General features: G+C 39.6%; 1 protein-coding gene across 6 annotated transcripts in view; it reads right to left on the reverse strand.

Moving 5' to 3' along the window:
• Window positions 1–18422, reverse strand: part of TANC1 (tetratricopeptide repeat, ankyrin repeat and coiled-coil containing 1) — a 184389-nt gene that overhangs the window by 60317 nt on the left and 105650 nt on the right. For 3 of the 6 annotated variants that reach the window (XM_067472251.1, XM_067472243.1, XM_067472248.1), the window contains 2 exons: window positions 8999–9067; window positions 8207–8311 (listed from right to left, as the gene is read on the reverse strand). In XM_067472251.1, the coding sequence (XP_067328352.1) occupies window positions 8207–8311; window positions 8999–9067 (174 nt within the window). Of the gene's footprint in view, window positions 1–8206; window positions 8312–8478; window positions 8767–8998; window positions 9068–18422 lie in introns of those variants that run through there. The other 3 variants (XM_060777412.2, XM_060777422.2, XM_060777384.2) reach the window with 3 other exon arrangements.

The raw sequence follows: 18422 nt of genomic DNA on the forward strand, positions 1-18422 counted from the left end.
AGTTGAATCTTAAATGAATCTCAACAACTAGCTCAGAAGGAATTACTGAAACAATCCAACTTGCCTGAAATGGACAAGACATCTGCTTAATCTTGAGCTAACCTAACAAAAAATAAATAAAAAACACAAGTCCCCAATTGAAAGGATTTAACCATTTTTCCAATATCCTTCAAATGGTGAAACACCTCCTCGTTTCTCTTCCAATCATGCCTTCTAAACATTCAAAACAAGAAGAGCTTTATTTTGCACAGCATCTAATCCTTCTAGAAAGTAATCTGCTGTCCTTAATGCCCTCTATAGTGGGTTGCATCAAACATTACAGTAGACAACGTACAAACAGTACTATTCTTCTTCTAGTGGTTGTGCAAGAAATAGATACTAGACGTTACTTCCTTAACAGGAGCAGAAATAACATGGAAAAGACAGGGATAAGTTTCTACACCACAAAGAAGGGGAGCAATTCAACATCTGCAAGCAAACTTTTTATCCAAAACATGTTTCATACACATGTGAAATGAACAACAAGATCAGGTAAGCCTTGCCTAAGTAAAGAAAAACATTCTAGAGACCACTTGAAGGCTTCCTCCAAAACACATCCAAGATTTTTTTTATTTGAAAAACTTCCTTTTTAAAAATTATTTCCATTTTATTAGTCATATTTCCATATCTATGTTTTTTTAATCTGGGTTTTACATTGAGATAGCAAGGGTGCTGTTGAAAAGGGAGGTTGTCAACACATGTCATTGCTAAATTACTACCTAGGTTTAGTCTATAATCAAGCTTCTTTGATTCAAAAGCCTCTAATTCAAAAAGGCCCTTCATACATTGGAGGAGAAGATAGATTCCAGAGGTTCCGTTATGGGTCACAGTAGCTCTGCTAACAGATGAAAGATAGATATTATGCCTCCCTTTCCCCCTCAGAGAAGGTTAAGCAGCTTTGGAATGGAGATTGTTTCAATCAGAAAAGTTAAGAGTAAGTGTTAAAAAGCAACTTTCCCCACTACTGATCCCTTTTCTATATGTGTTCTAGTATTTTTTTTTAAATCCCCAAGCTCACCAAAGAAATCTGGTTGTCTACCATGAGACTAGGAGATCAGAAGAAGATAAGCGATCTTTACTGCTTAAGATAGAAAACTACTCACAAGAAACAAGTGACGGCTAAGGGGTTGTCTACACCAGCAAAATAATCCAGTTGCAATTCAGATTATCCTGCCCCAATGTTGCTACGGATTCACTAGCACCACCCCTACCCATAATATATCACACTGAAATGGTATTGCTACCCATACCCCATATTCGAGTAGGAAACATGTTTAGTTCCCCTCAGAAAGGATAAGCTACTGTCTTCCTTTCTGCTCATGTCAATTGCCATCAATACCTTTCTGGCAAAACAGCTTTCCAGCAGAGCCCCGCAGGGGAAGTTGCTTGTTTAGACTTCAGAACAAGACACCCAGCCATGCCAGCAATAGCGAGGAGATAGCCCAATCTCAAAGCTGGGAAGCTGTTCGATTGGGAAGGTGGGGGCAGCAGTCAACTTGAACAGAAACAAATGCAATGATAAATCACTGTGGATGAAGCTATTTGGGTGGAAGGCACTGTTGTACCCCAGGCCTGGAAACATCTATGACCATAGCACCATGAATGAGTCCAGAATATAAGCAAACAGTTTATTGTAAAAACACATCAAAAGTATAGGAAAAAAATAGGAATAAAGAAAGAAGATGCATATCCAAAAAGCTTTAACAATAAGCAATAATCCAACTAGACTCTAAATGTCTCATACGGATTCAAAGGTAATACAGTCCAGGAATAGCCAAAATCACAAGAAGAGTTTAAGTCCACAAGCACAAGGTGAACTTACTAAAAACTTTTTTTCCCCTTAGTAATAATATTTTATTAAAGGATATACAAAGGGTACACAGAATCTTCCAGAATACTTGAATCGAAAACCAAAGGCTTGACATGAAACCAGAACCAGAGAACTCAGCCCTAGTTTCTCACTCAAACGCTATCTTGCCTGAACTAACTCTTAGGTAAGTAACTTGCTAATTATTAGCTACCCATGAAAGCATTCGTTTCCCATGAATTCTCTTTGCAACTTTCCAATGTAATCGCTCTTACCTGCAATGCCTAATTTCTGCTCTAATCTGTAAACAAAGACCTTTGTTTATTTCCGTAACTCCAGGTGTTTTTTCCTGGGAGACTTCTATACCACTTACTTCTCCACCCGATTCCTTATCTAGTGTTGCAGTTTCTGGCTCCTCTAACTGACCTTGAAGCCCTGCACTTTCTGAGTCAGATTTTTCAGAGAGAAGCATCATTCCCCTGATTTGAATCTTCATCACTTCTTGCCCCAAGAAATCCCATGGACAATCCCACAATCTTCTCTAAATCATCAGCCTCACGAGCTGCCTCAGGCTGATCTACAACAGGCAGTTACACAAAAGAAAACAAAAGATTTGGGAATCTACCTCCCCCTTCTGCTGCTTTCCAGTGCAACCCAAAGCAGACACTTTCTCCTCTTGCAACATGCATGGCTCAGCTGGGGACTGAGTGAAGGTCCTGGTGCTCTTATTTGCAAAAAGCAACAAGGGAACTTTAATGTCACAAAGCATATATCACCGCAAGTGGCACTGGACATGAAAAAAAGGCGATGCTTTCCACCGCAGCCTCCCCCACCGGATGTAACCCCATCAGAATGGACACATGTAGCAATAGTGGGACTTTCCTAAGTCTTTGTTCAACTTTTCACTTTGTCCATAACAATACATCTTTTTTTGAAGGCAAAAAGAGAAGAAAATAAATGGTGTACCTATGAATGGGGGTGGGAATGGGAGAGGCCTTAATATATATTTGAAAATACGGATATGATTTTCTATAGCAACATCTTCCCATCTGACAAACCTGCTAGTTTCACCTTCAAAGAAAATTACACCAATTTTACTATCTCATTCATGGTTCTGTCTTCCTCAAATTTAGTTTTGAAAGAGAAAAAAGTATTACATTTAACCATTAAAGACTGGATTGAGCTGCTGTTTAAGTCAGCCATTGCTCACCACATTGAAACAAAATGCCTCTCTAGACAGCCCATTCCCACACAGCAGGCATCATAGGTATCCATAGAAAATCCTGCACTGCTGTATATGTAGCAGGCAGCAACTAAGCCAGCAAAACCCATTAATTCTTCTACGCTAGTGCATAAGCATCATTACCTCCAAGCAGAAGCAACAAAAAAACAAGCAAACGAATTCAGCCAACTTCCTCCCAAAGTATAAAATCCGTAAAACTTTTTCTCTCCACGAAATAACACTTAACACTAATTTTTTTTCTGATCTAAATTTTATGAGGGAAGAGGCAAAGCTACTTGACAGCTGCTACTCCATAGATAGTTGCCACGGATAAAAATACAAGTTAGAAGTCTCCTTGTAATCCCAACCTTTGGTCCCCCAGGTGTTTTGGACTTCAGCTTCCACAATTTCTAACAGCTGTTAAGCTGGCTGGGATTTCTGGGAGTTGAAGTCCAAAACACCTGGAGGACCAAAGGTTGGGAACCACTGTTTTAATCTATGGGGTTCGTGAACAGAGGACTGGTAGATTCCAGCCCCCTGAATATAATAGGACAAGAGCAGACAGATTTCATGAATGCTGCATTATTTTGTATTCTACTAGAATAACAGTATTGATCAACCAGGACTAGAAGTAAAAGACATATACTGTATAAACTCAAAGAATATGCCTTCGGGCACAATTTTGAGTCTTCAGATTTAATTTCAGTGCCATAACCGAACTGAACTCACAATCATTTCACATAAAAATCTACACCTGGTAATATCAAGTTATTTTCATTCCAGCAGGTTAAATAGGATGGAGAAAGTTATTTTTATTCTTGTTGCAACAATAAGGGTAGAATGAAGGGACCAATGCAGCCCTTGAAACCTTTCCACCCAAGCCTCCAGCGATTTTTCCTATTCCAAGTGTTTTATATTACTTACTCCATCCTATTGTCTGTTTCACCTACAAACTGGTTGAGGGGACTTTGCAGAGGTGGAGGAATCAGCATGCTTGTCTATCAATACGGAGAGAGTGAGAGGGAGGGAAAAAGAGAGAGTGCATACTGAACAGTCACAAGAAAAAACATCTGGAATTTAGAACACTGAAGCCCTACCTATGACTAGAAGATGGGCCTTCCTAACAGGTTATAGAATCACAGAATCATGGAGTTTGAAGAGACCACAAAGGCCATCCAGTCCAACCCATTGCCATACAGAAATACACAAAGCACTCCCAACAGATGCTCATCCAGCCTCTGTACAAAAATCTCCAAAGAAGGAGACTCCATGACACTTAGAGGCAGTGTATTCAATTGTTGGACAGCTCTAACAGTCAGAAAGTTCTTCCTAATGATTTATGTGGGATCTTTTTTCCTGAAGTTTGATTCTTTTGCTCTGTGTCTTAGACTCTGGGGCAGCAGAACACAAGCTTGCCCCCTCCTCAATGTTATATCCTTTCACATATTTAAACATGGATATCATGTCCCCTCTCAGTTTTCTTTTCTCCAAGCTAAATCTATCCAGCTCCATAAGCTTTTCCTCATAGGGCAGTGGTTCTCAACCTGTGGGTCCCCAGCTGTTTGGGCCTACAAATCACAGAAATCCCGGCCAGTTTACCAGCTGTTAGGATTTCCAGGAGTTGAAGGCCAAAACATCTGGGGACCCACAGGTTGAGAACCACGTCATAGGGTTTGGGCTTCAGATCTTAGACCATTTTGGTCACCTTTCTCTGAACACATATCAGCTTGTCAATATTCTTTGGACTGAGCTGATTTCAGAAGAATTAATTCTCTTGGACTATAGTTTCCAGTATCCATAGCCAGAATGGCTAGTAACCATATTGAACAGGGGAATTCTGGAAGTAAATACAAGGCTTCAAAAAGTTATTTTCCTAATTTATGTAACTGATGCAACATGAGCATGGAAAAGGCTTCCTAACTTTGCTGTAAAAAGACAAAACCATTCTGCTGTTTTCTTTCCGAAAACATTGACCATTTGAGAATTATGTCAAAAAGTTGCAGGGGCCAATCTGTTGTTTTAATAACAAACACAAACAATTGAAAGATACTTTTAAACAGCCGGTAAATTGGTTGGGATTTCTGAGAGTTATAGACCAAAACACATGGGAACCTATAGGTTGAGAACCACTGTTTTAAAGAGAGAGAAAGAGTGCAAAATGCTTGACATTTTAAAAAATGCACACATCATTGACTAATAAAAAAGAAATAATTTTAAAAGGATTGCCATTCCAAAGAAGAATTGGATATCTCATTCATGAAAAGCCTTCCCTCAGTAATTTTATGTCTCATTCCCTGGAGATCTTTGTCACCTCACTTACAACAATCAAATATGCCAAAGGAAATCTCACATTTAAAAGCAGCACCCTCTTAACTGAGGCCTCCAATTTACTCTAAAATAGTGGTTCCTAACCGTTGGGTCTCCAGGTGTTTTGGACTTCAGCTCCCACAGTTCCTAATAGCTAGTTGAAGTCCAAAACACCAGGAGACCCAAAGATTGGGAATCACTGCTCTAAAATTTCCAGATTTAGTCCACAGAAACAGATGTTATGAACCCCACTAAACACATGCCCAATCAACAGATGAGAACATGTAACTTGGCAAGCCAGCCATCATCTGCACCTTCCAAAGGTAAGCAGGGAATGAGCACTCTTTTCTTAACCAGAAGCACCAGGATTCCGTCTTTGGCTGTATCCACATTACGGAAGTAACTTAATGGTATGGGATTATACTCAACGGTATAGAATTCTGAGATTTGTAGTTTTGTAAGATATCTCCTTCTCTTTCAGAGACCTCTTGTGCCACAAGAATTACAAATTCCAGGATTCCATAGAATGAAGTCATGGCAAGTTAAAGTAATGTCAAATTACTATGATTCTGCTGTGTAGATGGTCTCTAAGAGTGCATCTACACTGAAGAATTAAAGCAGTTTGATACTACTTTAATTGTCATGGCTGGAAGCTATGGGATCCTGAGAGTTGTAGTCTGGAGAAGCAACAACACTCTTTTGCAGAGAAAGTTAATGCTATTGTAAAACTGCAACTCCCATGATTCCATTGCTTTGAGCCATGGCATTGAGAGAAGTGTCAAACTGCATTCATTCTGTGGTGCAGATAAACCCTTAGTTTTTAGCTGTGACAAACTTTATGGAAAGTGAGAAAAAATGGAGAGCATGGCTGATTCAAGATCCATTCTTGTTTATGAGGAGGGTTCTTTTGGTCCTTTTTAGAAAATGCACTTATGTAAATATAGCATCAGGAGGATGGGGGTGTAATGGAGAGAAAGGCTATACCTGCTACCAGGTCTGACACTGTGCACATATTTGGGAGAACATCTGTATCACGTATGGCCTTTCGTCATTAAAAGCAGGCCTATGTTAGTATAGCAGGGATAAGTTTGGACAGCTGGAGTTTGGGGCTGGTGAGGGGATGAACACCTAAAGAAGACTTGTATAGACCTGTTTTAATAATAATTTTGAAATATGACATGAGGCAATGAGATGAAATCTTCTGACATGTCATCACACTGGGACAACAACAACCTCCCGTGCCAAAGATATCAGTCCTTCCCCTTCACATTTTTCCTTGAATCCATCCACAAAGAACCTTTCTCAAAAATTATGATGACTACACTACTCTTCCGGCAACATTGCCAATTATTGATGCATAATAACCAGAATAAGTTTGCATGGCCGAGGTACTATATAGTCTCCACACTAGGAGCTGCTACTTATTCATCACTGGTGGTCTGCTTCTTTTAGTCAGAGAGGTCTTTCTCTCCTTGGTATTTCTGCTGTTGTTTTCCTCATTCAACAGTACATTGTGTGCAGGCTAGGAGCCAAGTGGCAGCAAAATTTGCTGCCATATGGGAGTGAGTAGATGAAGGCTTAAGCCTATCCAAACTAGCAAAGAATGATCAGTTCCCCATGGTTTAAATGATGCTCTTTAGTAACCTCTCTGGCTCAAAACACCCAGATCTCTGTACAGTTACTAATCACTGGGGTCATGAGAGGTGACCAACAGGAGAATAAAGCATCTCTAAACTTGTAACTAAAACTCTCCCTTTGTAGAAGAGGCCTTTGCATTCTAACCGCCAGCAATAACAACAACAAAGTTGCTTCTGGTTGTCAACCCAGAATAGGCAATGTTTGTATGACTGATCAAAATAACAGAGTGAAAAACGAGACAGAGGAAAAAACTCTCAAGATGATACATGAGAAGTGTTTTCAGCATGAAACTAAGAGTAAGCAGATAACACTTAAAATGAGTACTTTGGAATGTAAAAGCCTTTCTAGCCCTGACGTTTAAGCTCTAGGATAAAAAAAACGGGACCGTACACAACCACACAACTGAAAAATGGCATGAATGATATTTATTTATGTATTGAGACCCAGTCAAGACATACCCCCTCCCCAATCAAGATATATTCAAAAAGGTATAAAAGATGCCAGAGAGGAGTTTTCAATTCCCACAAAGACTATCTAACTGCTTGTCTCGCCATAGGGATGTAAAGATCTAGTTCTTACATTCAAAATACAAGGAAAATGCACAATTTAGCTTGATGCTATAGGTTGTTTTGGGGTTTTTTGTTATGCCATTGAAGCTGTAAATCTACAATATCACAATGAATATGAAATCCTCATTATTGTACAAATACTTAACAGGGCGTCTTAATTGTCATTTTGCATTGACATTCATTGAAAGTGCAGTTTGTTATGTCGTAGTCTAATTTAATGAACTTGGAACTTTTCAGGAATACCAATTAACTCCAAGGTCGGGCTGTTAGCAGCCTTGCCAACACAGTCATCTATTGTTATTGCTGTCAGATTTGGAAAGCTTTTCACTGCAGTGGCAAGACACATCAGTTTAACGTGGAATAAGCAGAACACTCTCACTCGAAAAAAGCAAAAAACTAAACCCAATCATCTTTCTCATGGTAAAATGACCTGCAGCTCTCATACTTCATTTTTCGAGTAACCATCATTCCAGAATTTCAGCAGTTTTCTAGACCCCCCAATAATTACAAGCTCTGCAAAACTATTCGGCGATAAGAGGACAATTCTTTCTGTTTTTATAACAACCTCAAATCCAGGTCCAGTCATTAAGTCAAAATGTAATTATTTAAAAAACACGTGCTTACCATTCTGGTTGAGTTCGGATTGTTCCAACGCTTTCCTCATTGGACCGGCAACTGAATCTCCTGGTATCCGAGGACTTTCCACATACTTGGGCTTCCTGATGGGACCTGAAATGGGGGAGATCTTAGTAGCCAGCCTAGTATTTTTCCAGACGGAACACACATTTCAGAACAGGCAGAGACAACCAGAACAAACTCTTAAAAAGCAGAGAAACGTGATGCCGACAGTATGCACACTACCCACACAACAGTAAAGACAGTGAACTCTCCCGTACTTCCACTCTTGGAGTCTGTTGTCAAGGGGAAAAAGCAGCAACAGCAAGCTCTAGTCAGGCTCACTTTTTGGAATGTAAACTCTGTTGTGGAACAAAAGCAGCTTCGTTGCTGCAGTGCTCCCGAAGCAGCAGCCTCCAGCCTCCGTAGAGAGGGTGACTCTGACATGGTCAGAACTCACACAGCTTTGCAACTGGTCTCTGTTTGCCTCCGCAATTTGAAGATAACCCTGTTTACTAGTTTAATCTTTGAAGCCGGGAGGCAAGGATTACAAAGCGGACAGCTTGCAACATTAACACTCTAAATACTCCAGTCCAGCAGCTTTATATTACTGAGTACCTTATTTCTGTTGAAGCAAATGACGCACAATGCTGACAGTACGAGGTTCGGGGGGGGGGGGGGCTGGGAAAAAGAAGGAAAGGGGAAAGATCTGTCTAGCAGCCAGCTCTCAATATTTTCAAAAGGAGAAAAAGCAATGCATCAATGTTGGCAAGTGATAGCTAAAGTGAAAGCAAAGCTTACTCAGTGTTTTATAGGAATCTCTTTTCCCATTGTTGGCAAGGTGGGGTAACAGTTCATCACAAGATTGCACTGGATACAAGAAAAAGAATGTATTACTTTAATATTCTAGTATTTAAATTATTGAACACGAGTGTACTTTACCAAATGCAACAATTGCAGGAAATAATGAATGCACAACAGAATTTCTGGTCACTAAAATAGCATTACAATGAGAACCATACTGCCATCTAAGGGTCCTTTGGAGAGAGAGAGAGAGAGAGAGAGAGAGATAAAGAGAGGCTCAAAATACAAGCAGCCCCCGAGTTACAAACATCCAATTTACAAACAACTCATAGTTACAAACAGGTGTGAGGCAACAGGAAGTGAGAGAAATTTACCCCAAGGAAGAGAAATTCACTCCTGAAAGAGTTATCATGGGGAAAAGGTGTCTCCACTGAAGCTTTATCTCCAATCCTTGTTTCCACAACAAGCCAATTCTTTTCAAAATCCAATTACAGCAGGGACAGAAAGTGAGGTGAAATCTTCTTAACAGGGAACAGACAGCAAAACAAACACCACAGAGGTGATAGCCCTTCCCTATACTATCAAAAACTAAAACATACATGGCTAGAGTGACACTTAAAATGTACCTGTTCTGACTTACATACAAATTCAACAAGAACAAACCTACAGAACTATCTTTCTTAAAATTTGGGGACTGCCTGTAATTAAGAAATTTCTCCAAGTAAACCAATAGGCCTAGGATCCCATTTTGCTGAGGCTATGTCACAATTCCATCTATTTTCAGTAGCCAAGAAGGCAAAATAACCAAACAATCCTTTCAAAAATAAGAACTAAAGTAGCATGAACAGCCATCACCTCTTCAACATCCTGGTAACTCCATGAATAAACCTATAAACCATACGGCTCTACAATACCCATTAAATAAGGAAAACTTTTTGCACCAACAGTTTTGCTTGCTCAAACTTATAATGCACCAGCACATTTCCAAAGTGAGTCTATAGATGAAGGCTCAACTCCAACTGAAATAGTAGATGATTCTTAGGCTTATAATACAATATGTTTGTAAAACCGAAGTAATTCCCATGCAAGGAAGAATGAAGCACCACGCAAACTGGCATTACCAAAGTGTTTCATAACATTCAAAGTTACCAAAGGATCCTAGTAATTCAACTGGAAAGGGAGTCTCACCTCTAGGAGATGCAAAATGTGGCTTCCTCAAAGTAAACAAATCTTACTGCTTAAAGGACTTGCTAGCGATATAATTTTATACTAAAAACAAGAGGTAGAAAGATTTACATTAAAGCAAAATCTTTGTCACAACGCTGCAGTAATAGACAAAAACAAGATGGTCCGGACTCTATTGTGTCCCCCCGCCCCCAACCAATGGCATATCCCTCAGCTCTGTTCCCAAACAGCTCATATGGGTATTAAATTGTAAGCTCTATCAAAGGATACTCTTAGCAAATAATGCACTCTAGGGCTTGGTCTCTGGCCAAGGGGCTCCCAAAGGAAGGGCTGGAAAGATGAAGACTATTCTGTAAATAATTGAGACATCTCACTTTCCGGTAAATGCAACCTATAAAAATTTTAGTTGCCGGAGTTTGGAAGACTTGGAGTACATTCTTATTTAAGAAATGACATATTGTTGATCAGCAGATAAGAATCCTGAAAAAAGTGAATAATCCTTCAAGTAACTGGTTCCCAGCTAGAGTTTTATAGTTTAAATGAAATGGAAACCACTAATTTCTCAAACAACAATAGTTTTGTGGAATCTGTTTCAGTCTGGTTACTCATCCAAACTATGAGTCCTCTTTAGTGACTCTTTTGTGAAGTGAAAAAACTTGCAGTACTTCTACTGATGATGAGGGAATGCTCATATTCCATTCTGGTTTTGGGAGGATGCTACAGGATGAAAATATGACTGGACTTACTAACTCTCAAGAGACTTCTACCTTGGTCCATATATCAAACAGAAAATGTATTGGGAATCTCACATCAGAACAACATACTTTATGTGTGGTCAAGTCCCAAAAATAACATATAAAACAGCTCTGTATTTAAGCAAAACAATACGTCTGAGAACCACATATGTAGGGCTGATCGAGGTAAATTGTAGGGGTAATAATAATAATAATAATAATAATAATAAAACTTTATTTGTATCCCGCTACCATCTCTCCAAGGGACTCGGTGCAGCTTACATGAGGCCGAGCCCACAATATAACAATAAACAATAACAACAAAAATACAAAGCAATAAATAACTCATAAGCAAAAATAAGCAATAAACATTAACAGTAACACGACACGTTTAAAAACCTAATAAGGAAATATGATATATATATATATTCAGTTTTATCATAGCCTATCATATTTGTTTACTGTACTGTTATAAGTGTCTTGTTTTAACTTACTAAATGGAGTGTGATCGAGTCTTGTTAAGCCTTGTTGTTTTGTTTGATATTGTGATATGGCCTAAGGGTTCATCAATAAAATTACTACTACTACTGGTGCCACCAGATTCCAAATGTTTCTGGAGGATGACCGTTTCAATATAATCTACTAGGTAGTTATACATTATTTGTTCTGCAATTCTGGGTAGTTTCTTTCTGTAAAGCACTGACAACTAATTTGTGAAAAAGGCAGGTAGTAATACAGTTACTTTCATAAGGATATATAATGTTTTAATGTTGCTTTCTTTCTTCCTTGCCATGCTTAACTATGCTCCCAGGCAGGACTAGATAAGTTTCACCTTTCCTTTTGCTCCTACTACTTTAGAGTTCTATCAGAAGTACTTAATATTCATACTTCAGCTCTCAGACACGTACACACTCACACACCAAAACATAAAAGACAGGGTGGAATTAACCAAAGAGGATTTTAAAATTAAATAATCCATAATCCTCCTGTACTCTGGATTCATATTATACTGAACACTGTGTTCCTACATTCTCGTCTCTGGGTTATTAAACATTTTAAGTGCACAGTGGTTTTATTTTAGCAATTTTCTCTGCTAGAACTCAAATGTCACCCCTAAGGTGTAAAATAGAACGAATTTTATTCTCACTAGGTCAGCTTGGAAGCCAATAAAATTCTTATAAAACGCTACATCCAAAATTTCATCATACCAATTGCTAACTAGTGTGATATTATTATTTCTTATTTCTTTATAAAATGGATTAATAATTTTTAAAAATGTAGAATGACACTAGCCGTGGCAAGTACCTGTGTGATGCCATTTTTAAAGTTCTATAAAGCAGTTGAACTATCTATCCATCTTCATAAATTCCACTGTCTCCCCATGGCCAGAAATGAGCATCACCTCCAGATGCCTGAGATGGAAAGGGAAACCTTTGCCTTTGTCTGTGTACTGTATGTCATTGTTGACTGTATAAAAGGCACTGAATGTTTACCTATATTTTGGTATACAGTAATCTGCTGTGAGTCCCTTCAGGAAGATAGAGCGGAATATAAAGTGTATTATTATTATTATTATTATTATTATTATTATTATTATCTTGATGATATTTTACCTCTAGTGTATGTTACTAATTTAATAAAAGGGGATAATTTCCCTCTGTGTTTCAAAAGACTAGAATCTGCTATGACTTCAAACACAACATCATGCCACGTCCCTAACATCCCATCCTAATACATAATCCTAGTTTGGAGAAGCTAGTAGAATCAGAATTTGCCTGTTTCGATGTCAAGACAAACTAGTTTGAAAAAGCCAAGAAGTTTTCTCTTGAGGCATGTGAGGAAGAAATATGAATGCAGAGTTTGTTCTTAATCTTCCAAAAACTGCAATCTGACTGGGAATGTGACAAGTCAATACGATCAGTATTGAAGTGCAGTATGGGGCAGGAATGGCACTGAATGGCTCCATCGTAACTTGTCATCTATATTGCTAGATACATCGCCCCACTCACACAAGGCAGGGCCTCAATACATCTTCTTTCACTGTTTGTCCCAGACTGTAAAAACAAACAATCAAACAGAAACTTGACATATTTGCCTGCATGAATCAACTGGAGGAGAGGTGTAAACTTGCTGAATTTTTTGTTGATAAAATGGGCTGGTGTGGCAACAGTTCCCTTTCTCCTAACCCTCGATGTTTAAAAAAAAACTGGAAAAAACTAAATACAGGTGCATTATGTACTTTAAGAAGAACAGGCATCTAATCATTATACAGAGGTATTTATTATTTATTAGAACAGAAAGCCAGTGTGATGTACACTATGAGCCCTTCCAGACAGGCCCTATATCCCAGGATCTGATCCCAGTTTTTCTTTTTAAACCGGATTATCTGGCACTGGTGACTCATATAATCCAGATAAAAGCAGAAAACCTGGGATTGGATCCTGGGATATAGGGCCTGTCTGGAAAGGCCCTATGACTCTGGAGATCAGGGTTCGAATCACCTCTCAATCATGGTAATCTATAGCTGACTTTGGGCAAGTCACACTCTTTCAACTTCAGAGAAAGGCAACCCCCTCTCCCCCTGAACATAGCTTGCCAAGAAAACCAAAGTTATGTTTGCCTTAGGTACCAGAAGTTGGAAACAACTTGATGACACACAACAGGAAGAATAAATAAGTTTTACAATCTGGACTTGGTGTTTATGTGATCATGTATGCACAGATGAGATCCACAGAAAATAAATTAAAGAGATAAGTACAATAACATACTTTACCATACAGTTAAATGTTATAACATGAAAATGAATAGCACTAACTGCATGGAGAATTACTAGTACTGTCCATCCCATCCACTGAACTTAAGTCTAGTTTCTGAATAATGCTCACAAATAGACTTAGCCATATTGGTATAAGTAATGTCACAATCCATCAAGAGTAGCTAACGCATCTTTGAAAGTAGTGGTATTATTCATTATTTATTTATCAGAATTAACTTCTGATCAATTAAAGCCTTCCAAATTTGTACTTACAATTTTGTGGTCTTCAAAAGATTAATAACACCTGAACAAGCTTCCTGGCACTTCCACTTTTTTGTCTGTGCATTTGTAAAAATATATATCCATTTCTTTGAGTAAGGCACAATCTCTCAGGTACCGAAGAAGACAAAAGCAGACTCCCCAAATAAGTCTTACCATTCTATGGTGTCCCTACAGCAAACCTCAGTCAGAAGCCCACTGAAGGCACACAACAACAATAAAGACAATTCTGAAATCTAAAAAAGGAGATTCAACTACTACACAGGGCCTTGTTTTTCCCACAATACTGCAGGAACAATACACCTGGTACTCCTACTCTGTATGGAACTTCTGGAACAGTACTTGACAATGCTTTGCAGTGTGAAGTATTTCAAAGATTTTTTTTCTCTCTCATCAAATCCCAGGAGTGACACTCATTTATTAATTCAGTCAGACACTGCAGGAATGCTGTCATTGCTCACAATGCTACCATTCAATATTGGATCTGAGAAATTTACACCAGTGAGTTGACTGTGACATTTTTGCTTTAAAATTACTGTGTTATAGTCAACATTTCTATTAAAAAGTCATCAAATCATAAGAGGCTATTAATACTCAAAGAATAACTTGTGGAACTTCAGAATAAGATGTTTGAAGTATTGTCAGATCTCAGCAGGAGTCAAGTTCCAGTTTGTCCAGCTTCAGAACTGGGGCATAGGAGTGGAGTGGAATGGCCATAAGTGTCACTGAGCCAGCAATAGGTGAATGACAAGCACTGCATTTCAAACCAACAAAAAAAGATTGAGGGAGATGTAGGTAGATATGGTGGTACAACACCACAGAGGAGCCAAGATCTGAGGCTGCAGGAATTCAGGGAGATCCTTGAGTAGAATGGGGGAAAAGCTACCAGAATGGGGAAAAACAGATTGTCTCCTGGTAACTGTATTTCTCTGAGCGGCCATCTGTGGTCTCAAAACTAATGGGGTCACTTTGTACCTAGACCAAGATCTTGGAAGGTTCTACATCTGGATTTTGACTATAACCCTACCATTCAATGATAACTTATATGCTGTAATTTCATCCCCCATCTCAGTCCTCAGTCTGTGTAAGTGCAATAAGGAACATGCATGAAAGGAGGGTAAGTATTTTGAGTCCACAGGTGACCATTCAATGAACCACCGTTACAATGAACCAAGTAGTCAACATATTATTTTTCTTGTTGGTCCCTTTGAGCCATAGGTCCTTAAAGGGCACAGTTGGAAAGTTTGGAGGAAGAAGAAGAGCGGATGGAAATGGATATAGATCACCAAAATGATAACACAGAGGAGCCTTCTATCACTCTATTCATCCAGGTAGACAGAGAAGAAGGGGAAGGGGAAGGGGAAGGGGAAGGGGGAGGGGGAGGGGGAGGGGGAGGGGGGGAGGGGAGGGGAGGGGGAGGGGGAGGAGGAGGAGGAGGAGGAGGAAGAGGAAGAGGAAGAGGAGGAGAAGGAGAAGGAGAAGGAGGAGAAGGAGGTAGTGAAGGAGAAGGAAAAGGAAGAAAGGAGAAGGAGAACCACCACTACCACTTGAGACAGGAAAGCACAGTGCACAGTTATAAATGAGGGGCAGGACTACCGCCAAAATGCGGCTCTAGAAATGTCTGAAATTTCCATGCTGGCACGGAATGTCCCATATATGTCACAGAGACGTCAAAGAAAAACAAGACTGTGGAATACCTGAGAGCCTGAAGAGACAAAAGCAGGCTTCCACTGCCATTCTTATTACTGTATGCCAAGTAAAGGAAGGGAGAGGGTTTGGCTTCCATTCTGTCATAAAAATTGTATTCAGTGCTAAAGATGCTTCAAAGACAGAGAGAACAGAAGGAACAGACAGCAGGTTTTTGAACACAGCCATTCCCTGGCACACAGCTTCCATCTCAGGTGTTCAGTCTCTTCAATACAATCAAGCACGGTAAATGAATAACTCTTGCGTTCCTTTCAGAACACATAAATTATTTCAACCTTGGGAGCTACCTTCTGATTGTATAAACAAGCTGAAGGATGAACACAAATCAAGGAGTGTTATTTTGGGATAAGCAACAGATAAGCCCTCATTTCAGCAACTACTTTACAGCAAGAAAACCTTTAGGAAGAAACTGTTCCTGCAGCTGAAAGAATGTGTGTCAAATTGAGTCGAAAGGCCCCATACGTAAGACCACATGTCACAACTGGCATTAAAATTCAGTGTTGGAGGGATTTTTAAAAGAAAATATTTGTTTTCAAATCTAAGTTAAGGCTGCTACTTTGGCTGAAGTTCCACAACACCAGAAAATTGGAAGTTAATGGAAATGCTTTAACAGATATGCACCTTGATCCATAATGCTGTCGCAAGATGCCACAGATTGTGCATGCCTATGGCATCATAATGGAGCCCTCGGTGGCACAGCGGGTTAAACCGCTGAGCTGGTGAACTTGCTGACTGAAAGGATTAATCCAGGGAGCAGGGTGAGCTCCCGTTGTAACTCCAGCTTTTGCCAACCTAGCAGTTCAAAAACATGCAAATGTTAGTAATCAATAGGTACTGCTTCTGCGGGAAGGTAAAGGTGCTCCATACAGTCATGCCAGCCACATGACCTTGGAAGTGCCTACGGACAACGCTGGCTCTTCGGCTTAGAAATGGAGATAAGCACCACCCCCAGAGTCGGATACGACAGGACTTAATGTCAAGGGGAAATCTTTATCTTTACCTTTTATGGCATTATACCCTCCATTTGCAATCTATAGCCTTTTAATATAAACTGCAGAAAAAGGGGGTCCATTAAACTTCATGTTATTTCAATTATTTACTTTTCTGAAATCATTCAGTGTGTATCACAGCTGAATCACAAAACACATTTCCTCAAAAGCACCAATGGCAACTTTTTCATTTGAGCCCAAAAGGCTTGAACCACCACTGTGCTAGGACTCAAATCCATGGTTTGACTTGTTTCAAAAACGGTCACATTCCAGAAATGGCTACTAAACTTATTTACGCATATTCACTCCTGACTCATGAAACCACTCTGAAAAACACTGTCAGCATTCTAGCTTCTGAAAGAAAGTGGGCATACAGAAGATAACTTTGCTGATACATGCTTTTATGTGAGAGAAAAAGGCTCAAGCAAAAATCAGCTGTTGCAATCTCTCCTAGCTTGTGAGTTTTCCTGGTTTGCCATCTTGACCACACTTCAATGTTGCTTGGCCACTCACATCCTGGCATTCACTTGTGAAATGCTGGAAGTTATGTTTTGAACTGCTGCTCCATTTCAGCAAACCAATAATGAGGTGCCTGCCTTGAAAAGCATGGGGACAGTCCATCAATAGTACATTCATTTTCAGCAACACTTGTATGAACATATGATACACCTCCTCTTCAATATTGGGGCAAACGTGTCCACTCTAATCTTTTTTTCCTGTGCTAATATTATTCATTTCATAGAATCATAAGAGCTGGAAGAGACCTCATGGGCCATCCAGTCCAACCCCCTGCCAAGAAGCAGGAAAATTGCATTCAAAGCACCTAAAACCTTTTCAAATTCATCATGGTCACCAAATGTCAGGCTACTTGTTCAACAGTTTACCTGTCCAAACATATCTCCCTCTATGAACCATCAAGGAGGTTAAGATCAACCGGGGGGGGGGGGGCTGCTCTCGGTCCCACCCCTCTTGTAAGTGTGACTGATGGGGATGAGGGACAGGGCCTTCTCAGTGGTGGCCCCTTGGCTGTGGAATTCTCTCCCCAATGAAATCAGGTCAGGCCCTTCCCTCCTGTTCTTTAGGAAAAAACTTAAAACATGGTTGTGGGACCAAGCATTCGAGTAGTAGATGCATCAACTAGAATGAGAGTAATTTTATGTGACTGGCAATGGACTGACCCTGGATTATGATTCTGAACTGGCAAAGTTTTAAATGGATGCTTTAATAATTGATATTTAACTTCTGTTTTTAACTGTAATTATTTATTTATAACTTATGTGTTGTCATCTAATGGTTGCCTGTTACGAAGCCGCCTTGAGTTCCCCTCCAGGGGTGAGAAGGACGGGGTGCAAAAGTGTGAAATAAATAATAAATAAATAATAAACAGGTATCAACAGTATAAGCCAGTAGTTCCCAACCTTTGGTCCTCCAGATGTTTTGGACTTCAGCTCTCACAATTCCTAAGAGCTGGTAAGCTGGCTGGAATTTCTGAGAACTGAAGTTCAAAACAACTCGAGGACCAAAGACTGGGCACCATTGGTAGAAGCAATAGGATATTTACCTTCATAATAGCAGAACCTATTCACTCCTTGGTCGAGAACTCCCATGGCCCTTTAATTCCTACATTTATGAATGCAAATTGTATTCGCCACTTCAGCCGTTAAATGTGTGTGATTTAGTGGACACACCTAATGCATTTTCAGCCCTCACACATCAGATACAAGCAGAGTTTATCCCGTAAATAATGTTATGCCCCAACCATGCTACTGTTT

This window comes from Anolis sagrei, chromosome 1 (genome assembly GCF_037176765.1).
Source record: "Anolis sagrei isolate rAnoSag1 chromosome 1, rAnoSag1.mat, whole genome shotgun sequence".
NCBI lineage: Eukaryota > Metazoa > Chordata > Lepidosauria > Squamata > Dactyloidae > Anolis > Anolis sagrei.